Source organism: Populus euphratica, unplaced genomic scaffold (genome assembly GCF_000495115.2).
Source record: "Populus euphratica unplaced genomic scaffold, PopEup_1.0 scaffold19.1, whole genome shotgun sequence".
NCBI lineage: Eukaryota > Viridiplantae > Streptophyta > Magnoliopsida > Malpighiales > Salicaceae > Populus > Populus euphratica.
The window spans coordinates 2,683,652-2,707,976 of record NW_011499853.1 but is presented as its reverse complement, the minus strand read 5'-3'; the positions used below and the strand labels follow the sequence as shown (position 1 = coordinate 2,707,976).

Sequence of the window (24,325 nt, the reverse complement as noted above, 5' to 3'; positions counted from 1 at the left end):
ATGGCATCGAATCGAAACCTTAGCAATCTATGCCTAGTCATCCACCCAGGCTAACGAAATTTTTTTAACATGAATCAGATCTGTTGACAGACCAATATAATTTTAATTTATTGTACGGTCGGTTGGCCACGTCCACCGGGCCAGCACCATGTGATAATCTCTCACAGACCAACATGCTATTGCTCTTCCCGGGAATTTCTAGCAATTTATGAAACATGAGGTGTCCTATGACCAGACGCAACGGTCTGGTTCCTTAGAGTAATGAACCAGTGGAAAAAAATAAAAAAGACAGAATTTCAAGATGCCAGTTAGTTTAGCTCATGAAATCACTTGGTAATGGACTGAGTGACCTAAGATAAAAAGCACCCATGCATGATATGCTAGTGCAAGAAAGACTTCCATTAGGTTAAAACTTTTTTTTTTAAATTATTTTTAAATCATTTTAATATATTAATATCAAAAATAAATTTTAAAAAATTAAAAAATATTATTTTAATATATTTTTAAATAAAAAATAATTTAAAAATCAACTTGTATCATCCTCTCAAACACCACACCAGCCACGGGAGCTAAAAACAGCTCGAGAAACTTACAAAACTCCTAGCTGGTAAAGGTAACTAACAGAATGGATTATAATATTTACATCAGATGAATCAACCAGCCTAGTAGTTGTGAAAAGGACCTGATTTCCAAGTTCTAACAACGCCCAAAATCTGATCCATCTAACGTATATACTGCCGCACAACAAAAATAGTGTCTTGTTATCTAATCACGGAGCTCCGGCTTTCAAAATATCCATTCCTTCTATTCTGAAAATAGATCACCAAGAAAAAGCATTTCATAATTCAATAATCACCCTTCTCAAATGCCATGATCAATAACATACAGGAACTAAAGAAAAGAGTGCGTGCTTGGTGGGGGTTGGGGGGGGGGGGGTTTCAATGTTTTCCCTGCTACAAACTTGCATATTTGTGGATGGACATGCAATTGTGCATCTCTTTGAATAAGACTTGAGCTATGACTATGGAGGTGGGCAAGGAAGCGAGTCCAACACAAACAAAAGTTGCGGAGAGGAAGTGACACCAAACTTATTATCCAGTGTAATAGACAAACCCAGACAGCATAAGCTCTCCCCTTTGACTTCTGATGATTGACGGAATTTAAGTCCATCTAGGGACTCGCCTCTAAAAAAGTATATATATTTTTTAAAAATGGAAAAATTAAAATTCATGAGCAAGGACTGAGAACTTACAAATGGTCCTATATATTCACATAAACTAAAAGGATAGTTGGAAGGCACAATGTTTCTGTGTTGGAAGTGCTTACCCAAAAGGAGCAATTCTTTTAGCCTGCCCTTTTCTCCAAAAAGTGTCCAGAAGAGCTACTACACTGAGAACAGTACAGTTCATTTACACTTCAAAGTAACCCAAAGTTTTCTCAACTCTTGCCTTTGTTGCTGGAAAAAGAATCAACATACCCAATTCAACAAAGAAAACATAAAACAATACTTAACAGAAAAAAAAAATGACAGCATTCTAGCTGATATTAAAAACCCAGAGATCATCAAATCCAGAGCATTAGTTGAATTAATCATAAAGACCTGGCGTAGCTTTCTCAAAGCTAGATCTGATCTTTCTTGTAGTAGGCACCAATCCATTGCCATTTCGTACTCAAGTGTATTGGGCTGAGAACAATGTGAAGTAGATACTGCTTCTTTCTGAGCAGAAGACATATTTTAATCACAACAGGCGGGGGTGCAACAAAACAAAAGTTTATCCACTTCAGTATTGTCTGCAGTGTGTGCAAGCATGGTTAAAGCAGGAATAAAATGTACCATCTCACGCTGCTTGTGGATTCTAAGTTTATTGATAACAAGATGACCAAAAAAGGTTGACTGCTTTCCTGGGAAACAAGGAGCAGCGATGCTGCCAACCAGAGGCCTGCAAAAATGAATATGAATAGAAGAATAAGCAGCAGCATTATCTACCAGCTGATCATCTTAACCAGTGTGGAACAGTGCAAACTGAGCAGCAACACATTGATGCATTACAATGCCATCCTGTAAAACAAGGTTAGCCAGGCAAAAGGGCTACAATCGCAACATGAGAAAGGGAAAACAATATAAGACTGGAGGGGAAAGTATAGATGCCACGAGGGAGATCCTCTATTGTCCCAAGTACTAACATGCAAGATAGTTTGGGGCTTGACTTCATAATTTTTCAGTTGAAGGGGACAATAATATTGATAAAACTGGAAGGCTTTGGCTGGAATTTCTACTGGTAAAGCAGAACCGCTGAGCAGGAAATATTTAATTGATGTGCACCAGTGCTGAAATGGGGTGAAACCATACCTCCCATTTGATAGCATTAAACAACCTTCATCTAATTTTGCAACTGCCATCTCTGCTACTTCCCTTTTCTGGAATATAACAAAAGCCTGACCTGCAGCATAAACAACTAAAAAAATCAAAGTCCAGTAATAGGTAATTCTTTTTACAACAGAAGGGAGCATGTACAGAACAACACCCCCTCCCCCAACACACACACACACATGAACACAAAAGAAAACCGTGCTAGCTTAACAAATTTATGATATTTAACGAGTGATTGGCCCCTTTCATTTGTACCAGAGTGAGGGCTGGCAAGTGCAGTCCTTTGAATCATCTTCACAGTGCAACTTTGCTTGAAGGCATGCCAAATGATATCCTGATCCATAGCAATTAAATTATGAGCCTCAACACAATCTAAGGAACAGTACCGGGCAGCAACCACTACATGGAACATGAAAGAAAATAAGAATAGCAAGCATATACTGTAGGAAAACTACACAGGAAGTGTTTTACTACAATGCAGTTGTGATGTGAAGCACAAATGAATGGAAGACCATAAAACTAGTAAAGAAAATGTATTCTAGAATTAGAATCACCTCTACTTCTGCTGAAGTATAAGATGGATCCAGATTCTGTAGCAGGACAAGAGTTCCTTGCTCGTGAGCAGTTTGCATTCGTTCTTCCCATGGCTGGTAGGAATATACAAGGCAATTCAAAAATTAGTCTAATGGGTCCCATTTTGACTTGTTTCTAATGACATCAACATTCTATGACAGCGCCTGCATTAAAAATCAGTCTTTGTTTTTATGATGGACCTTTGGCCCAACTAGTCCATCCCTCGGGCTAGAGCCTCCCTATATGGGACAGCCCATACGACTCCAGGATGAGCAAGCAGCCAACATCAGATTTTATGGCCAATGGGCATTGAATCCTACATCTTTAAAGAGTATCGGCAAACATTGATTAAATAACATTGTTTCATTGGTCCTATAGAGTTTTTGAAAGCAAAATGTCAACAATAAATATTTAGTTAATTGAGATTAATAAATCACTTGAAATCAGGAACCATAGCAAGATTGAGAAAGAATACTTACAAGTCCCCTAAACCACTTGCTTCTATCCTGTCAACACATCCATAACAAAGATGCAAGTATTAAATATCATTCACCAAAAGTTTCTCATCAACAACAACAAAACAAGCACTATAAGAGATCAATGAGCACAATAAAAAGCAGGGAATACAAGACATCGATCAGCTAAAAATGAAGGAATTCAGGAAATCAATGAGGCTTGAGCACATCATTCCTTTTGCTGTAATCCAAACCACAAACATATATAGTTAATAATTTGTCTAGAAACCACCCTTTTTCATCTTCCATCTTTTCTTCGTTCAACATTAGTACTCTTACCCTCTCCTATCCTTCCAGCTCTTCACTGTTGTGTTATTTTTTCTTAATAGAAGTATTGCTGCTAAGTAAATGGTAGTGCAACATGAAAGACATTAATAAATAAAGGTAAAATAAGACTCCTGGCAATGCAACTTACAGCTTCTGGCCTGCGAGTGACTTCCTGTATTTGGCAGTTAGTTTTACTGCCCTCCTCTGAAGGCTGTCTTAGAGATGCTTCAGGAAACTTGCCATTAGCAAGTCTAGCAAGCTTCTCATCAGGCTTTGGCCTCTTGGATGCTTCAGGAAACTTGCCATTAGCAAGTCTAGTAAGCTTCTCATCAGGCTTTGGCCTCTTCAAAAGGCCACTGTTGTTCTCATGATGATCTTTAGTGAGATTAGGTTTTGATTTATCTTCAGAAGCAGGGGTTGTTTGGGCTACAGACTTGGAGTTGCTGATATTGGAATCATGACTTGCTTTCTGCACACCTTTCACCTTGTTATCATAAGATGCTTTTGCCAAATCATCAAGCTTTGCTTTCTTAGATGGCCCGTCATCTAAGTCACCACAGTCTTTGGCAACTTTTACTTTCTCTTCAATTAGAACCTGATCAGCAAAGACTTTATCAACTTTACTTTTACTCCAGCCAACATCATCTTTAGAACTTGAAGCGATGATGTCACTCGGTATGCCTTCCTTTTTATCAACTTTAGTCATTTCACCTAACCCTAAATTAGATGCAGAGTTTTCTCCTGGTGAAGATTTCTGGTTGGCCAATGAAGGTTTTATGTCTGAAATTTGCTTAACTTTAGAGCTTGAACTTGCCATCTCACCAGAATTATCTACCAGCCGATCATTTATTTTAGTCACTTCATTAAACTTTACATGTGAACTAGAAGCAGCCTTCTCTCCAAGATAAGATTCTGTCCTGGTCAAAATTCTTGTGTCATTAGTAGCCACAACATTTCCACTTACTTCTTTCTTGTTTGAATCAAGTTTTGGAACACCACTGGAACTCTGATTACCCACTCTGTTCAATAAGAACTTCACTGCAGCAATTGAAGATGCAGCAATCATACAGAGTTTAATGAGCATCAAGCAACTGATCAGATAAGAGTACAGGAGAATTGAAGGCAAAAAAACACATACCTTCAATCCCAGCAATTTTGTCATCTATCTTATCCAAGCTCCTACAGTTCCCAACATCAAATGTACGATAAAAAACAAAGTCAGCCTCTTGAAGTTCTTTATCTGATGGTTGTGGATTCCTACTATCCTTTGAACTGCATACCACATTGCATTTTCCAGCAATTGCTTCCTGGTTTGATGCATGAGAAATTAAGATGACTAGTAGTGCCTCAAAAGCACCAGTTATGTTTCCATTTGAAAAAACAATAAGAAGTTGAAGTCCAGCGGGAAGATTTCTAAATTTCAGTAAAAAAATATCACATTGATGTTTCAAGGCACTAAAAAATAACAATGTTTCATTTCTGTTCAAATGCATTAAAGTTTATATGCATGATTTTCAGTGGACCACATAACATACCAGAAGGACCTATTGAAGATTTGACTATGAATTAAGAATAAAATAGACGTAATTAAAATTGTAAGTATTGAAAACAATACAATTTTTTTAAGAACACATTGGGTTATTTTCCTTGAAAAGGCCCAAAGAACCTAAGTAATACTATCCAAACAAAAAACAGAGGACTGCTATATGTCCAACATAATCAAAGAAACCTAAAGTTAAAAATATAACTGATTGTGCCTTTTCTCTCTCCCCCCCTCATGGTAAGAGCAGGCAAGGCCCCTCAAAGATGTCATGCCTGAAGTTTTTCACAGGTCCAATACAGATAATATACCAGTGTGTGCTTTATGTTATGTTGACACCGATACCACCAAGGTAAATGATGAGCCCGAGCAACAAAGGGCCCAGAAAATTTAAAGAAAATTAACAGCAATATGTCATTAGAGTCATATAATAAGTCACTACCAACAAGCCAAAAGTTATATTAAAGAAAGTTATAGTTTAAAATTAATTACCAAAGGATTAACATTTGTGCTGCCTACACCTTCACCAGATGCCAGAAACAATTCATTCTCAGCAGTCTTCTCATCTCCAAGATAATTGGCAATCTCACGACAACAGAAAAACCATAGAACCTTCACTTTCTTTGTCTTGTCAGCATTCTCCCATATCTTTATGAGCTTCCCAATATAAGGCTCTATCTCACCTTCCTTGTACATGTAAACAGAATCATATAGAGCATACTCCACACCATCATAGGAGAAAGATTCATAAAATTTTACATCTTTCTTTTTCCCACCAACTCCTCTCTGTTTACCCCACTTAAATTCGATGTTCTCAACTTTTTTTGCTTCTACCATACTCAATAACAGGATATTCTAGATTTTTGTATTCAGTAAAACGTGTAGAACCAAGCTGGAAAAAAAAAACAGAAAAGGGGAAAAACATTTCAGAAATAAGCAAGAAAGTTAGAGCAACATCAGAAGATAGCTGAAGTAATTTAAACAGATAGTCATGAGGACAATAGGACGTTGAATTATTTCTAAACCAAACCTTACTAAGGTGGAACCAGTAAATAGCTAGTCCTATATGTAAATACCAATCAAGTGACATCTATAAACACACGCATAATGTATTAGCATTCTCAATCCACAGGTAATTTATTCATCAAGATTAATCATGCAGAGTTAGTTAGCCTCGTGATCATGCATAAATTTGTTAACTAGCTTATCCAACTAAAAATCTAAGCATTCTGAAGACACAAAAACTTAGACAGAGATTATAACACATAATCACAATGTGCGGGTAAATAACATGTCACTGTCAACTGTGAGCTATCAGCAACTTAACTATCTACTCATGAATGCCGCAACCCTCCCTGTTTTTTTTGCCAAAATCAATCTTAGGGTTTTGCCCCCTTCTTTTGATGAAATGAAATGCTGTTATGGTATAAAAAACAGCAGCATTGTAAAATACCTAAGTACTCTGTGATTTTTTACATTATCAAAACAAAAATTAACCCTAGAAACCCTAAATTTATAATGGCATACTAAGGCCACAGTAATACTCTGTATTTATGTATAATTAAACAAGCTTGGAACCAAAACAAGAGCAAAAGTATGCAAAATAACACTACATTCATGTATATGAACAGAAAATAAAGTAAAAAATATCTCCTTCCACGTAATTATAATAAAAATCGTCGACTAAATTCATGTGAAACAAAACAATATCGACAAAAAAACGAACTATGTGCTTTTCTCGAACTCCGGATTACGTGATCATCGAAAGATTTTCAAAAGGAAACGGAACCTGAAGTCCAATTGTGTATTGTATGTTCCAGGGAAAGCAAGTGGTGCCGTTTAGCACACGTAGTAAGGCGTCTTCTCGCTCAAAAGCGCAGTGTTGGTGACAAATCAGACAAGGAATTCGCCGGGAAAAAAACTTGAAGAAGAAGAAGAAGGAGATTGGGAGAGAGAGAGAGGATTTTCGTTTCTCTGTGAAAACTTAAAACCCTAGCGAAAGCGCGCTTGATTTTATTTTCGATTTTTCTCTGTTTTCTTTTCTTTTTAATTATAGTTTGATTTGATTTGATTTGATGCAGGCTCCAGAACATGAAGGGGCTACTTCCTGGTGCCTCTCAGCTAGTCATTGAAAGAGCTACGTGATTTATACTTTAGTCCCTATGTGTTTGGTAATATGTCACTTAGATTTTCATGATTTAAAATTTTTGATATTGACACTATAATGCCGAGTTGTTAAACCCTTAAGAGTTTTTTTTTTTTTTTTTAATCAAAGCAATGTTTTTTAAAAAAATAAAAAAGTCAAATTGAATTTGAACAATTAGGTATAAATAGGTCAATTTGGATCAAATATTTTTAACTTGACCTAGGCTAGAGTCTTGATGACTAGATCTCAGGTTCAAATATTTTTAAAAAAATAATACCAATCTTATTTTTCAATTATTTGCTTTCCTTTCCATTTTGAAATCTTCAATCCTATTGTTTATTATAAAAAAAATTAATTGTTAATTTCCATTTTTGTATGCTAATTTATTGAAATAAAAAATTTCAAATAATAATATCATTTTCAAAACCTAAAAGGACTGTAGCCTATGTCTAGATCATAGTGAATTACAATAATAAATAAATAAACTGTGAATTACAATAGTAAAGTGGCGGTTTGCTATTTATTCTAAAATCATTAAGCTTTGTGTTGTGGGGTAAAAATGTTTTTTTTTAAATGGTAAAAAAATCATTTAAAAATTAGATAAAAGCAAAAAAGTTTTTGTACATTCATTTCAGTACGGCGAAATTATTTAATCGTCTTAACTAGCAAAAAATTTTAAACTTGATTCTAAGAGCTTTATTGTCTTTTTATTTTTTTAAAGAGTAAAATTATTAATTTAACTTTGGTTAAAAAAAGAAAATATTATTTAAGCGCTTTTTGTCTTTTACTTAATTTAAACATAGTTAAATTATTCCATTGACCTTCAAATTAAAAAAGCTTGCCCTTCGATTTAGCCTTCTAGATTTTATTATTTTGTAATTCTCGAGTTTTATTGGGGATGATAGGCTCATTTGTTAAATAAGATGTTTTGTTTTTTTTAACAAAAATTTAAGAGGCGCGTGGATAATGGCGGATTTTGGATGGCGTCGTCTTGTGGCTGAGAGTTTAATTCCAAGGTGGCGAAGGGAGGAGGAGGAGAATAAGGTTTTTTCACCGGAAGCTTTTTGTTAATTAACTCATTTTCCCTTTGATAATTGTCAAGGAGACTTCACAGTTTGAACCAACACTATATTTGCGCTTGTGGAAATATTTTGAACTCTTGAAGTTCTGATGACATTCGTTAATTAAGTTAACAAACATGCCAGAATTTACTTGTCTCACCAAGTCCCCAAGCAGAATAAGAGAAATCATATTCTTCCTTGGAGCAACAAAAATGATGCGTAGCCTTTTGATTCTCTCACAAACAGTGCGCACCCAGCATTCCACGGTAAATCATGTCTCCCAAGCTGATTTGGGATAAAGTAGTTTCTTCTACTGATGAATTTTATTAGTACTACCAGTGGGGCCATAGAAATACACGCCATCCTTTTGTTGGAAGGAACTTGTAACTTTATGGAGCTTCTCTTAGCTAGTATAGTAGTGCTTGAAAGCAATACAAGTTTAACACATAGGCTTGGTTACTGCTTACTATATATTTTAACGGTCAATTAATCTTTTCTCTGGCTTTTTTAATAATGCTTTAAATATCTCACCTTTTTCTTTTCCAAGTTAATGGTATGAAGTCTGTTGGAAATCGAGTTGGAGTTTCAGAAACTTTTTTGATGCGTATGGCGCATGGAGCACATATGTTCAATTTATATAAACAGATCAATAGATAATACGATAGGCTTTTGTGCCAGCAAGCATGAAAACCAATCTGGGGTTATGAACAAAAGTGTGACTTCATCAGATGAACAGACAATTAGGGTGAGAAAAAGATTTCATGTTGCTCTCATCTTGTCAAGACTTGTGCAGGTGTTTCATCCTTTTCCTTTCTTTCTTCAATCTGATTAGTAACACTGACTTAGTGAACCAAATATAGTCTTCTATATCCACATCTTTTTTAGTACATCTATCTTTCGTGTTTGTTTCGTGTGCGTTGGCATAAAATACTACGTGTGCATCGCATGCATTAAGAATATGCATTCTTGGCTACTTGTTTCATCCAGAAAAAGTATATGTATCCAGTAGTCTGCTTAGATTTTCTCATGGTTACCTGGGTACGATACCTAATATTTCTTTATCATGGGTTGTGTTTGCTTTTGCTTTCTAATAAATGCTGTTTCTTCTTCTTCTTTTCCCGTTTCCCTGCTTTGCTGAATAAACAATATTATTTACATTCTTGCATAAAGTAAGCACCGATACCGAGGTTTGTGAAACTTTTAAAGTTGCTAGTGGCATGGTTCAATCTTTACCGGAAAATGCTGGAAGGTTTGCATCTGTGGCTTTGTGAAATACTTGGATGCCATGATCTCGAGGGCCTGGTTGTGAAGTTCCAAAATTGTGTTTCATTTGGAGTGAGCAGAGATTGTGGAACTGGCTAATATTCCATATGTTAAGGAAATTGATTCCTCAACACAAAGTCATAGTAGTTATGTGTCATTTTGTTGATGTTTCAAAGTTCCTGTTTAATATTCCAGAGATAGCCATTATTTTCATTATTTCATTTGTAAGGTTCTTAAGCAAGGACACTCTATAAAGCAGGGTTGCGTACACCTCAAGCTATTGCTGAAGCATCTTTTCCCGAAGTAGGCAAAGCACTTATTGAATCTTCATCATGGACTGCGCAAGGTGAGCTTAGAAATTTCAGTACATTGCCTCTTATGTGATTTCTGCTTTTATCTGAGATAATTTTGTGACCATTACAGAATCTATTTATCACATATTTTTTTCCTACTTTGAGAGGTTCACACCTTTTATGTTTGGAAGAAAGAATCACAGTTATATGACCATCATGCCAAGCGACAACAAATTCTAGAATATTCTTGCGTGCTTTTGGCTTATTAATTAATAACTGATGGGTTTCTTAGATAGGAAAACTATATGTTTCTTGATGGTGTATAAGAAAAAAAAATCTTGGTTCAGATTGCGTGAATGTTTGTTTTAAGAGTTTGTGGTTGTATATTCAGCATAGGCTTGTGGGTTTAGGATTTTAATGGTTTAACATGTAGCTTTTAGGTTTTGGTGCCTAGAATTTTGGGGGTAAGATTTCATTCTTAGTCGTTATTCACCCATGGATTTCTGATCTAAAGCTAAGTACCTCATGCTTAATATCATACTTGTAAATTGTAATGGAACTTTCTGACATGTACCATAATGTGCCCAGTACATGCCTTCTAATAGAGAATTTGTGTCTCCTACTGGCCTGCCTTCTGTAATTGTTGTCTCTGTTGTGTAGCATGCATTTATAGATTCATTTATCAAATATTTGGATTTACTGTGACTTAGACAAGTTGATGAAATGGTTGCAGAGGGTCACAAAGACGCATGAAATAGGGAATTGCAAAGAAAATCATGAATGATGCGCACAAAATTGTAACGGACCAAGCAGAAGAGGCAGGGGTTTTTGCTTTCGCAGCTTTCAAATCACTCGGATTCAATGTTCCGCAGTTTTCTCCGCCTTAATTATCCAACGCTCCTGAAAATCTTGTTGAGCAAGGAACTGCAGGTACCTTGTTCGGGGATGATTCCAATATTGTTTTGCATGTGGACCAAAGAGATCACACTTCATCTATGCTGTTCATAGAAGGTAGTAAGAATTCTGGTAAAGTTACTCTGGGAACTGGATAAGACAAATTAACAAGCACAGTCAGCGTTAGATTGGTAATTGCTGCAGAAGGAAGCTCAAATGGTCCGATTCAATTCAACGCTGGTGCTGAAAATTCTACAGTACCCTGTCCAATTAGGACAGAATGGCGATCATAAGAATAATGCAGAGGCACAATCCTCTCTGTCCAATTAGGACAGAATGATGATGGAACTGAGATCAATGACAGGATCATTGATACCAGAGTGCAGGAGCAATGTAGTAGAGAAAATTTAAGTAGTGATAATAAGGACAGTGCTTGTGAGAAGGGTCCTATTAATGTAAGAAATATTTCAGGTGGATTTGATTCTTTGTTATATCTCCGGCATGCTACCCGAGAATTCTATTTTGATATCCACTACAACAAGTGATCGGAAGTAAAATCTGTCACCTCATTTGAAAAACATGGTATTGCCATCTGCTGGGAAAATTCTCCAGTGCACCACATCAATCTTCCTAAGGATCTACTGTGGTCTCATAATCGAAGGAATGACTCCTCACCTCCTAGTGCATCTAGTGGCAGAAACAATACTCACCCACCTGAGAATTGGTTGGAGATAGTTCGACAGAGATGGAACAAAATTGGAGAAATAATGGGAAAGGGAGGTGTTCCAAAATTTATGTGTAATTTGAAAGTTCAACTTCAGGTACTCAATGATGCTGTTGTTTCCATTCAGAGATATGGTCTTTCAAGGAAAGTCTCCGTTCCTGAACTCATAGACAGTTTGCACTTAATGTTGTCCCCTATTAATATTATAGAAGCAATCTACACGTGCATTGTGGCATGGATTCTTTGGCCTGATGAGGAGAGAAGCTTCAATCTGAATTTGGAGAAGGTAATGTTAACTGGCTGTATTTAACAGCGTGAATCCAAATATTAGCATATGTAGACTGTCTTTGAAAGGGGACGTTTCTTTTTCTTTTTACAGTTAGCTACTTCGTCTTGTGTTCTTTCCTGTTCCACTGAAGTATTTTTAATGGTGAAAAGGCAATGAAACTCTAAATCCCTTGTTAATTATGCATCACTTCAAACTGGTTTCTTATTGTTATGATGTTGCAGGAAGTCAAGGGAAGGTTATCCAGTGAGGCTGTGGCAGCTGCTATTCGGAATGGCTGGTGGAAGAATCAGATGTGAAGAGTTGCTCATAATGGTTGCTGTCGGCCGTGTTGCAAAATCACGAGCCCTTTGTTTTGGTCTTTGAAGTTTCTGACTTCTGAGGGACTCGTTGAAGCTCTCAAGAACATTGAAATCCTGCATCCTGCTGGTAAATATTCTGTTGCTTTCAGCTATACTTAAATGTAATCTTTGTTTCTTGGTATTGAAACTTCACATGAGGTTCCAATAAAATTCAGAGGGTAATATCTTGAGCTTCATCTTGCTTATTTTCATGGAATTGATGGGATGGTAACACAGGATCATCTGGTAGGGATTCCATAGCATCGAGCTCAGTAATCAACCATGTTGTCAGGGAGCTTGCAGCGTATTTTGAAGCTCCACCTAAGGACCCAACCCTGGATTCGTGGTTCCACTCCATGCTAAATTCCTTAAATTGTTTTGTAAAGTAAAAGTTGCAATCTAATTGTTTAATTAGAGACTGCTAACATCTAATGTTAGTTTTTGCTCTTCATTGAATCCTGGCCTCTCTTCATAAATGCTCATGTTAAGCAAGATATTTTTGTGGTGGCAAAATTGTACAGGTGAATGTTCTTGCAAACATGGAACTTTGGGGGATGAGTGTTGACATGAAGGGGTGCCTACAAGCACATTCAGTACTGAGGAAAAATGCTAAGGGATCTCGAGAAGAAGGCTTGCGAGCAAGCTGGCATGACATTTTCACTGTACACAGCAGCAGACAGTGCCAATGTTCTATGCTGACACTTGGAGCTGCCCATACCAGAAGGACACAGGAAGGGGAAAAAACATCCTAGTATTGACATGTTGGATTTGTTAAGGTACGAGAGGACACAGGAAGGGTAAAAAACATCCTAGTACTGACATGTTGGATTTGTTAAGGTACGAGATGGTCATCTCTTACTTTCTAACACCCAATATCTTTAAGTGAAGTACATGCTAAGTACATACTGCAATATTTGTATATGCGAAATGAATGTGCAATTTATCTATATAGATTTTTTCCCTTATCTTCAGGTTAGAATTATTTGTATTCTCCTTTTTCTTTTGTTACTGTAATTCTCTTTTATTTTCTTCTTTTTTAGAATCCAAATTTAATTTTAGTGTCGGTAACCATTTTTCCTTATGAGTCATGCAGTGTGTTGAACATGTGGTTGATTTCGAAATGAGTACAGATGGAAGGGGGATGGTGTCGAGCGATAGCATTACCAATTGAAAGCCCATGGCTTCTCTGTTCCTACTCAGGTAATATGGGCATTTAGCTTGTAACCCCGCCTCGTGCTTCTTACTTTATGAGATTATGCGCATTTGTAGCTATTATCGAGTCCAGTATATACCAAATATCAAGTGTGTTAAAAATCCCCGACCTAATTTAGCCCCTTGCTGTCAGTAAATAAAGAAAGCTAACCATGCAACACGAGAAAAATAGAAGTTCTTTGGGCCTGGGGGTTGTGCTTTCTATACGTCAATCCTATTCCTAAAGGATCTAAAGCTCCAATTCTTATTGCAGGATAACTGGCTACTATTAACAGCGCATTATTCTCAGATAGAATTACGTCTGATGGAACACTTCTCTAAGGATTCCACATTAATTGAACTCCCTGCTAAGCCACATGGTGATGTTTTCATCATGATAGCCGCAAGATGGACTGGAAAGCCTGAAGATTCTGTCAACTCAGTTGAGCGAGATCAGACCAAAAGGTTGGCTATGGAATTCTGTATGGAATGGGTACTAACAGTCTTGCTAAACAACTGGCTTGTAGCTCTAATGAAGCTGCAGAGAAAAAATGAAAGCTTCAAAAGTTATTTTCCTGGTGTTGCTCCCTGGCTCCAAGAAGCAGTTGCATCTTGCTGTCGAAAAGAGTAAGGGTATTGAATTTCTTTCTTAATATTTTCTATAGAGTTTTACTAGAGAGATGGAAAAGAATGATACACAATGAGAATAAGACACCCACCCAAACAGCAAAAAGAAACAACTCTAGTTCAAAATAATAAAGGTCTCCATTCCCTTTGCATAGCTACTAAAGAAGTGCCTCTAAAAGCCCCTGCAGCATTGGATTTCTTTCTTACTATGCCTTGGCGAGCATCAGTAATGCCTATTTTCTTACAAAAACAAAGGCTTTGATTATTGTTGTCTGACACTTAATTTTTCAAATTTGATTTGTTTTTTCACACAAATTTCCACACTATTTTGACTTTTCCGCTGATCAGTATTGCATCAAGTCTTTGACACTAGTATATGTGGATGATCTTGTGATTGCAGGGAATAATCCATCATTTGTGCACTCTGTTATTCAGCAGCTAGGTGCCCTGTTCTCTCTCGGAGACGGGTGCAGGGTTATTTTTTTCTCAATCCAATAACCGAAATTCTTAGATGAAGTCCTAAAATATAATTTATATTACTTTTTAACACACCTGCAATGAAAACTTTTTAAACTTGAAACTTGCACATACCTATATTACCTTATACTTAATTTTCATCAAGAATTTAACTGCAATGAAAGTTTTTAAACTTGAAACTTGCACAAACTTGCATTAGCTTATACTTAATTTTCATCAAGAATTTAATACGAGTTCTAATGATTGTTTGTTTTCATAGTTTGGCTGCTGATCCTGCAAGTGCCAGTAAAACTTGAGCCAAGTTCCAATATGCCTCATGCCAAGCAATTGCTAAAGTACTCGTTGATGTTGGAAAAAGAAGGTATGTATTGTTACAAGGACGCAGAATTTGTTGAGATAAGCATGTATTGCAGATGAGCTGCATTTTATTTGGCTTCTGGCCTTACTGTACCTCAGTCTCCATGCTTTTTGGAAATATTATACAGTTCTTGGCACTCCTTATTTCCATACCACGGGACAAACCAGTGCATAAGAGTGTTGTGGGTCACCATCTATGTTGACTTTGTCATTGGTTAGCATCATTGACATGAACATGCCAGCCAGTGGTCGTCCTGGGCTTATCAGGGCTTACATGATGTAAGCCTCAGTGCCCTTAGGCATGGATGGACTCTGTCCATTAAACATTGCTTGGAATCACTCTGAAGTTTATATTTTTCAGTTTCCATCATAATAGTTTCTGCTCCAGGTATTATATTTTTGCCTCAAAGGACTTTTAACAATGTTTTGTAGCTAAAGAATTCAACTCATATGGTGCACAACTAGCAAAAATGCTACGAAATCTCAAAGATAAGTAACACAAGGAAATGGGAATCCACACCAATCCTGTACTTCTATTGTGATGTCCGCACAGCTTAGCATCTTTAATGTCAATGCAGATATCATTACAGCAATGACTTGCACAGCTTAGCATCTTTAATGGCAATGCAGATATCATTACAGCAATGACTTCACCAAGCTGATTTTGAATTCCTGTGATAAGCATTCATAAAAAGAAGCAGAGATAAAGGAAACATTTGTGTCGCTACAACGGAACTCGTAACTTAGTGGGTAGAATTGATGGACAGCTAGTTGAAGAAAAAAAATATTAACATATCACGGTGATCCTTTGCCCATCTTCAATTCCTGTAGCACTGATCCATACATTGGGACTAACCATTTCTATTACTCCGTTATCTCAACTCCTCCTCAGCCTATCTCTTCCACATTATTTGTATCTATTTAACTCTCTCAATTTTTCTCCCCGGCTGTATCGATCTCCTTACCTGCTTACACATCTCCATCTCTCCTTCCCTATATCTGTCATATTTCTATCTACAAGCTCTTATCCTCTCCCTTTTTTCCTCTTAAGTTGAAAAAATACGTACTAATTTCTTATGGGAGGCATGGTTCTATTTTTGGAGTTGAGGAAAATACCACCTGAGCAGAAACTGTAGGCCATGCTTAGTGCTTGAATGACAGGATGATGAGCTGCCAATTTCTTCTTCAATAACATTCATTTGATAAAATTTAAAATATGTGTGATGCCTTGTGATGGGCTTTAGAGCATGTGGGGCTAGTCCTCCCATACTTTTATCTGAAATTTGTCTTAATTTTTTATCTTGCAGTCTGGTTGCTGTCTTAATCCAAACACTATGTTTGGAATAACTGAAGGCATTATATCCAAAAGTAATTCATCATATGAGCTACAAAGTCAACCAACTTTTTTAAAGTCAACCAACTTGATTGACATGGTGATTGCACATGTTGTTGGACGAGCTATTAGGTATGGCGCACTTTCCAATCCCACGACTTTTTTGCAGCTTATTTTTTATGGTTATCATCTGCATTTTAAAAGTTGTGCTTACATGTTCTTAGCTGTTTGGATGAGGTTCGATGGCGTATTCCTAGCAGGAATCTACTGCTATCTATTCAAGAAGTTTTTTTCTCCCTAAAATCAGGCATTACGAGAAGTGTTGTTTTTAACCATGGCATATGAAGGAACCATGATGGACACAAGAAATCATGATGTAAGCATTTAAAAAAAAACCATGGCATATAAAGGAAACATGTTGAAACTTCATGGTGAACCAACAAACTTAAAACTAAAATTCAAACGTGAAGGTTATGCCTATCAAGCCACAGACAACTTCTTAAGAGATTCAAGTGCTTTGATCAATTTAGATTCAACTCTTTTTACCAATGAAGAACCTATATAAGATGATTCAATCTCTAAAACTATTCTCACTAAAACTGTTCCAGCTAAGAAGTTTTAGTAATTCAAAGAGTTTTTAAAGACTACAAATTAAAAGGAAGTGTTGAATATAATTTGAAATGATTTAATGTCTTTCATTGTTAGCTTTTATAGCTCCTGTTTTCTTCATAGCCATTTTTCTTGTCTTTATACCCGCACTTTCTAACAAAATGAGTGAAATTTTTACATTTGATACACTTGAAGAAACAATATCAAGTTTCATGGCCAATTCCCTTATAAAAAGACCAATAGGAATTGCTACCTACTTTTGGTTGAAAATTCACTCTTCCTCTTCCTCTTTCACTGCTTCTACTTCTACCTCTATCATGATTCTAACTTTCTCATGTTTTTTCATATGAGTTTCTTCTATAAAGTGATCTTCTTTCTTATTATTTATGAAAACTTGCCCTTTTCCTGTCAGAAAAATTAGCTTTGATCGGAAAAGTCTGCTCCATTGGTTGCTTGCTATGCTAGTTCACCCTTTGTTCATGCGTTTTTAGAGATCCCATCAATTCATGAATTGAAAGTTGTCGCTACACGACGTCGAGCGACGACTACGTCCCATCAATTCATGAATTGAAAATCTTGACAAATTTTTTGTTTCTTTAATAACATCGACTATATGTTCAAATTTTTATGACAAGCTCTTAGAAATCTTCTCTATAATTCTTTTATCTTAAACATTGTCTCCACAGCTCTTATTTGATTGATAATTTCAGTAGTTCTAAAAAAGAAGTCTTTTAACCAACTCATTATCTTTCATTATAAGATTTTCAAACTCTCTCTATAAATTCTGTAACCGAATAAAAATAACTTTCTAAGAGCTCTAAAATTCATTTCTCAATATCTCTCATGCTTCTCTTGTCTTATTAATAGAGAATATTATGGGATAAATGGATTTGCTTACTCTCCAGTGTATTATTCTCAATGTAGTTGCAATTATTTACACATTCTGCTTGTAATCTTTTGCATCTTCTTCAAACTAGGAAACAAAAGATTTTTCTTAGGGTGGTTTTACAAACCCCTCATTAATTAATGTCCATAAGTCTTATGAAATGAAAGTAGTCTCCATCTGATAACTCCAATATTTGTAATGATCTCCATCAAAATGCACTACTAAAAAAGAGGGTCATTAACATCTGATGTTAGTAATTGAATAATTCAAATGCAACTTTAACAACAGATTAGTAACATATTACATATATATTAATTTTTTAATATTAGTAACGGATTTAGCAACACAAAATCTGATACTAAAAAATTAATTAATATATTAGGAATCAGTAATTGATTTTTCATTGCTAACATGGTTGCATAAAATTTACACTAAAAAAGTTCGTTGCTGATAAAGTTAAAAGATTAGATTTTGACTTTTATACAAAAACAATAAACAATAATGATCTGTTAATAATTAATTAGTCCGCGTATACCTTGCAAAAAAAAAAAAAAACCTCACACAACTGGCAAATACCAATCTCAAGAGAAAAATTCCTTTCATTCTTTGAAAGAACCATAACCCATATGTCCCTTTCTTCTCCAAAAATCTCATCTCTGTCACTTTTGCAAATTCTTCTTCATGAATATATGCTCCTAAGACTTCATTTTTCAAAAACATCATTTGTCACTTTCTTAATTTCTTCTTCAGTGAATTTGCATTTCCAAGGATTCCATCTTGTATGAAAAAAATATGGTGCGGCAAATTAAGATAGCATATATAATGAGAAACTCATATTTGAGAGATTGTATTTGTAATTTAGAGAGAATATTTATTATTTTATTAGCTAATTTTATAGAATAATTTTATAAATTTATTACAGACAATTTGTTAAATAAAGTTGTCATCTCATGCTAATGTTTTTTATTCTTAATGTAATGTTCTTTATCTTCATGGTTCTATGATGATTCCATTGTTGCTTGGTTAGGTAATGAGGTTTTTTCTGGGGTTTTGGTTCGTTTTGCTTTGCTGGGTGTAAGTGTGTGGTTTTTCAGAAGAGAAATATGGGTAATGTGTGATAGGGCCCGTCAATAAAAGTTAAACCATGAATTTTACTCGCATATTGTGAAAAGTGTTTGGTTGGTTAACAATGTTTTGCATACTATATCATTTTCACTTATTTTCTTTAGCATCAACCTTTCTCCAGTGAAATTATTCTTGTTTAGTAGTGTTCAATATAGTAGAGTAGAGAGAGTGAAATTGTTCATCATTAATTTTTTATATTTCTTTTCCTGTTTTGAGTAGAAAATTTATATTTTTGATTGTCCATTTTGTAGATAAAGTCAAACCTTTTTTTCTCATTGATAACTACTTTTGTTCCCCTTTTTTAACAAAAAAACCTTGTTATTGTTATTTTCACCCATTCATCCATGGATTAACCAATAGCCTCCTTGTTATTGTTATTTTCCCATTCATCCATGGATTAACCAATAGCCTGTCCTATTTGCATACACGTACTTGAGAAAAAGGTATAAAAAGTCATCTTCATGTCATGACATTTCTCATAGAATTAGCCTTATATATCTCATGCACCTCACATCATTAAGCTAGGAAAAAGTGATTTATTTTTGGAGGGTAAATGAATGTTTATAGTAAAACACATATCAATATTATTGTTTTACTATGAATAAAAATTTGACAAAAAAGAAGAAAGAGAAATATGATCTGTAGGAAATTCTTGTGCTGGCAAATTCAACTCAATTCAATCCATGTGACATCAAAATAATTAATTCTTATGATAAATATGAAACTTTACCTTGGAAAATTCAACTTATTAGTTTTCTTGTAATGCTATTCTTGCTCATTATAATTTAATTTACCTTTTCAATTTCTTAACACTACTATTCTTGCTTATTTTTATTTTTTTTAATTTCAGATTGTTGAATTCATCATCACATCACATTATTTATTTGCATTTGGAGTTGCCAAGTTTTTGGGTTGTGCATATTAGGTCTTCCAGGTTTGTAATGTAGTTTATTTTTTTTATTAATTTTAAAAGATAACTTGGTTTATAGAAAAATTGCATGATCATTAAATCTTGGCTTTTGTTTGCTAATAATGGTGTAATTTGTCTCTAAAGGTTTTTTTTGTACTACACCTATTTGAAAGAGAAGTTGTAATATTCATATTATGCAATTCAGTGACTATAGATTAGATAGGCATAATTTTATTTTAGTTTGTCGGTATTTTTTAATTTAATGTGATGATCTTATGTAATATATTATTGATCAAATAAATATTTAATTTTTGGTTAAAAATAATAATTATTGCATATATTTGCAGGAAAACTTCATTTCTACAATATTGTTTGACAATGTAAATGATCATTTTGTTTCAATAAAAAGTATAGATTACAAAAGACGAAGAAAAAAATGATGGTGGGAAATAATAAACAGATATTCTTACTACATTCATATTAGTGTTTCATCAATTCAATCCATATGACATCAAAATAATTAATTTCTATGATCAATATGAAAATTTAATTTGGAAAATTCAGCTTATTCTTACTCATTATAGACTGATTCACTTTTTTCATTTCTTAATACTAGCATAATAAGGATGAATTCTTTAAAGAGTTTAAGATATGAGATTATATATTTTTATTTTAGATATAATTATGTGTTGATGAAATCAACTAACATTGTAAAATTGGACGTCTGTAATAGATGGTTGAATATTTTGGCAGAATGATGCAGAAATCTATATATAATAAAAATCTGATGAAATTATAGGAGACTTCTCTTCTCATAGATGGATTTTAAGGAAAATAAAATTTCATGGTTTTAAATAGGATTCTTAGCTTAGGTTGTATGTTGTTGTTTTTCATTTATAATAATAAATATGAAATTATTAAATTGTTTTGGGATGGTAACTCCCATTTTCTTTCTTTCTTTATGCACACCATAGCTTAATTAGGAGTATTAATATAGTGAAAATTTTTTTTATGACAATGAAGACCAAAATGAAGTACGAACCTCTTAAATACAATTAATATAAATAATAGTTTTTTAGGAAAATGAGGATAAAAAAAGAAGGAATTAAAGGAATTTCCAATCAAGGCATTAAATTTGTTTGACCATTTCATTGATTGAAAACATAAATTAATATATAAATGTTTTTGCAATTCAGGCATTGAAAACATAAATTAATATATAATTGTTTTGCAATTTAAGCATTGAAAAAACAAATAAAGAAAAGAGATGGTCATATTTTATCAGCACAATAAGAGATAACTTCTATCACAAAGAGATGGTCATATTTTATCAGTACAATAGGAGATAACTTTTAACACAAAATTTATTAGTAAAATGGGATATCAAGTTTGGACATCAAATATAGACTAATGTATGTCAGTATTTATGACTTTATCCATGCCATCATATGTGACTCCGTAGATGATGATACTTATGTATCTTATATCTAATCTAGCATATCAATCTAGGCCTCAACCACCATAAACCAATCTTATCTTATGATGATCAACATTATTTTGGCTTGTTTCCACCCCCATCTTTATGATAGAATATATTTATTAAATTGTGACTTATCTATTTTGATGTAAGTTTAACAAGATTTAGAAATTTATTATGAAATTTATTTTTGTTTGACTTATTATTGTTGATAAAATAATTTCTAGTATTAATTTATGTTCTTTATATATTTATCTATAATTTTTGAAATATCCAATAATAATTAAAAAAATTCAATAAATTAAAAAAATAATTAAAAAATTCATGTTTTAAAAAAATAGTTATTGAAAAAATCAATAACAAAGTTTCCATTGCTAATTAACACCAGATCAACAATGAAATATTCATTGTTGATCAACAACACAATATTCATTGTTGATCAGCGATGGTGATTAGCAATGGAATATCCATTGCTAATCTATACAATTAGCAATTGAATTTCAGCGATGAATAAGTTATTGCTGAAAAAATTAGTAATTGATAATCTGGTGCTAAAAATTTAGTATTTATTATTTACATATGAAATTATCCGTATCTAATTCCATTACTGAGTGTTTTTAACAATAAATTTTAATTTTATTTGTAATGGATATTTTTTAATAGTAATTGAAATCTGATAGCTGTATAGAAAAAGGTAAAAATGCTAGATGAAGAAGCCATGTAAACCAAATAGCTTTGATATCAAATCTATTGGAAATAAAAGCAGAAACAAATAAAATATAAAAAAGAGGAATTGAAAGGGTAAATGGTAGAGCTCCCGCTCAATACCAGAAGCAATCTTATTATTCCTTGTTCTGTTCAGCTTTTTATAATCAAGGAAGAGTAAAAGACTACAAAGCTGAATTAATGAAGAAGTAGATATACTTACACTACCACAATCTAAAGAAGACCAAGAGAACAAGAGCCATAAAAACTAATAAAAGACACTGAATCGTTTATAGGTACATTATTATTATGAAAACAAATAGATCATAACTTAATAACATTCCAGTTTCAACTACTGTTGACTGATGAGAAGGAAATGACAGGACTGCAGATTGCAAACTTCTAGTTGGAAAACCACACAACATGATCCTGAGGAAGGAAATGGCAGACTGGCACAGTTCCTGGCTTAACGTTGAGCACCTGGAAAGCCAAATGCTTTGGGTTCCATGCTGACGTATCTGTGTGGCACACTGCTACAGCTTTAGCCTTTGTTCCATCATCACCCTCCAAGGGAACCATGTAAGCCCTCGTGGTTTGCGTTGCATGGCAGTAGAAGACGGAATATGCATAGTTCTGCTTGTGGCACACTACAGATTTGTCTCCTCCCATCTTCTTTACTCCGGTCTTAATTGTATACTTCTGCATCTTGGTTTGGGTGTCCACTTCTGTGGAAATTGCCAGAACATTCTTTCCTAATTTGGAAGTGCTGAAGTCAATCATTGACTCTAGTGAAGTCGCGCAGTATTTCTCCTCTCCTTTAATTCCAGGGCTTTCACATTCCTTGATTGTATTCTCCATCTCCGCAGCTTCCATTGATCCAGGTTTCACTGAAAACTCACTGTAGATTTCTGGCAATTTGTCAGATGAAAAGGGTATTGAATCGGCAACTTGACGTGGTAAGAAAGTTGCTGTCTTAGTGTTTTCAGTGAATTGCATGTTCATAATTTTGCCTGGATGCATGTCTTTCTCCAAGAAAAAAACGGCTACATTTGGGTCATCATGGAGTTGAGTCTCAGTTGCAGCATATAAGTAGTTGAACGGGTCTGGCCCTGGGTGTACCCCGACAATTACGGGCTTGCCCTTGTGCCCTGTGCTCACAGATACTCCGCCTTTGCCAACGCCAACATCGGTTCTCTTCCCTGGCTTTCCAGTGTCAACACCAACACCTTTGCCTCCGACACTGACATGGGTGCCGCTGCCTGGCTTTCCTTTCCCAGCATCAACATTCACACCACCCTTTCCTACATTTACTTTGGTTCCTCCAGACTTTCCTTTCCCTGCATCAACACCCACACCACCCTTTCCTACATTAACAGCAGTGCCCCCTGGCTTCCCTTTTCCTGCATCAACATTTACACCACCCTTCCCTACAGCAACAGAAGTGCTTTTGTCTTCCACCAAGTCTGCAATTTTAGTGACATCAATTAGAAGTGCTTTTCTTTACCTTAAACACAGCAAAAGGCGAGCAGAAATACAGACTGTGGCATAGGAGTGTTGCCAAAAAAAAAAAAGCAAGAGTTTTTTAGAGAGTAGTTTGGTTCTTAAATTCTCACCTGGGTGTAGAAGATCTCTGACAGATTGTGGCATAGGAGTGTTAGGCAACACAGAGTTCCAGTAAAGTTCAGGTGGCAAGGCAGCGTGGCTTACCACAAGTGCAAACTGCAATAAATAAAGGTAAATACAGACTTTCATTAGATATTAAATAGGAAAGTAAGTGTAGAACTGGAAACAGAGAAAACCATCCGAAACACCAATCTCTAATGTGTTAAAACAAGTGAAGATTCAGAAGCGTACAGAAAGGAAAGCAAGAATGTGTGTAAGATGGAACTCCATTTTTAGTCTCTTATCGTGCAACATAAAACTAGGTAGGTATTATAATGAGAGAAGAACAGAAAGCTAAGCGCAGATATTGTAGGAGATAGCAAGTTGCTTGCAAAATTTATGGAGGGATTTCTGAGGACCAGGGAGGCTGCTCTTCAATTTGAAGCAACTCGTCACCTACCTTGGCAGCCAGCTTAATAACTTGCAACTGCACCTGGGCCACTCACTTAAATGCAAACGTGACAGATGTAACAAAAACAAGAGGCGATGGACTCTGCGTGTAAGGGTGAAGATCACAAGAACAAATCAGCAAGTAATGGTTTAGATTTTGCTCTTGAAAATGTATACTCACTCTCTGCAAACATGGAGACAGAATGCCTCATCGTTTCTGGACGTCATTGTCGGTTACTGTTCATTGCATTCATAAAAATTGAGATGTGGGGCAGTCTTATTTGCTTAGACTTTTAGCTTGA

The 24,325-nt window shown here is 35.0% G+C and overlaps 2 protein-coding genes, 1 long non-coding RNA gene and 2 pseudogenes across 11 annotated transcripts; 3 read left to right on the top strand and 2 right to left on the bottom strand.

Moving 5' to 3' along the window:
- Nucleotides 1-546: 546 nt before the first annotated feature.
- Nucleotides 547-7,348, bottom strand: LOC105122325 (uncharacterized). Of its 9 annotated transcripts, none has more exons than XM_011021374.1 (12): nt 7,056-7,348; nt 5,759-6,158; nt 4,865-5,033; nt 3,875-4,764; nt 3,424-3,450; nt 2,926-3,018; nt 2,627-2,705; nt 2,351-2,456; nt 1,835-1,940; nt 1,601-1,717; nt 1,327-1,456; nt 547-809 (listed from the first exon to the last, which is right to left on the bottom strand). In XM_011021374.1, the coding sequence occupies exons 2-11, from the start codon at nt 6,101-6,103 to the stop codon at nt 1,406-1,408; spliced, it is 1,983 nt and encodes a 660-aa protein (XP_011019676.1). In that variant the 5' UTR covers nt 6,104-6,158; nt 7,056-7,348; the 3' UTR covers nt 547-809; nt 1,327-1,405. The 9 variants fall into 9 exon arrangements, with proteins under 9 accessions (XP_011019676.1, XP_011019680.1, XP_011019677.1 ...); XM_011021378.1 differs by having other exon boundaries at nt 1,601-1,713; XM_011021375.1 differs by lacking the exon at nt 547-809 and adding an exon at nt 1,102-1,184.
- Nucleotides 7,349-11,502: 4,154 nt separating this feature from the next.
- LOC105122420 (helicase and polymerase-containing protein TEBICHI-like) lies at nt 11,503-12,738 on the top strand (annotated as a pseudogene).
- Nucleotides 12,739-13,051: 313 nt separating this feature from the next.
- Nucleotides 13,052-14,193, top strand: LOC105122324 (helicase and polymerase-containing protein TEBICHI-like; annotated as a pseudogene).
- A 5,424-nt stretch (nt 14,194-19,617) lies between these two features.
- LOC105122322 (uncharacterized) lies at nt 19,618-23,598 on the top strand. The gene is made up of 3 exons (XR_841681.1): nt 19,618-19,630; nt 20,773-20,774; nt 23,521-23,598. It is a non-coding gene; the product is annotated as an uncharacterized LOC105122322 (long non-coding RNA).
- LOC105122323 (dehydration-responsive protein RD22-like) lies at nt 22,086-23,959 on the bottom strand. The gene is made up of 3 exons (XM_011021370.1): nt 23,826-23,959; nt 23,585-23,690; nt 22,086-23,434 (listed from the first exon to the last, which is right to left on the bottom strand). The coding sequence occupies exons 1-3, from the start codon at nt 23,886-23,888 to the stop codon at nt 22,374-22,376; spliced, it is 1,230 nt and encodes a 409-aa protein (XP_011019672.1). The 5' UTR covers nt 23,889-23,959; the 3' UTR covers nt 22,086-22,373.
- Nucleotides 23,960-24,325: the final 366 nt, after the last annotated feature.

Coding starts and splice junctions, on each gene's coding strand:
- LOC105122325 (XM_011021372.1), bottom strand. CDS start 6,103: ATGGTAGAAGCAAAAAAAGTTGAGAACATCGAATTTAAGTGGGGTAAA. Junction 3,451..3,874: donor TCACTCGCAGGCCAGAAGCT/GTAAGTTGCATT, acceptor ATGTGTTGACAG/GATAGAAGCAAGTGGTTTAG. Junction 3,019..3,423: donor GCAAGTGGTTTAGGGGACTT/GTAAGTATTCTT, acceptor TATTCCTACCAG/CCATGGGAAGAACGAATGCA.
- LOC105122323 (XM_011021370.1), bottom strand. CDS start 23,888: ATGTTGCACGATAAGAGACTAAAAATGGAGTTCCATCTTACACACATT. Junction 23,691..23,825: donor ACATTCTTGCTTTCCTTTCT/GTACGCTTCTGA, acceptor TATTTATTGCAG/TTTGCACTTGTGGTAAGCCA. Junction 23,435..23,584: donor CAGAGATCTTCTACACCCAG/GTGAGAATTTAA, acceptor CTAAAATTGCAG/ACTTGGTGGAAGACAAAAGC.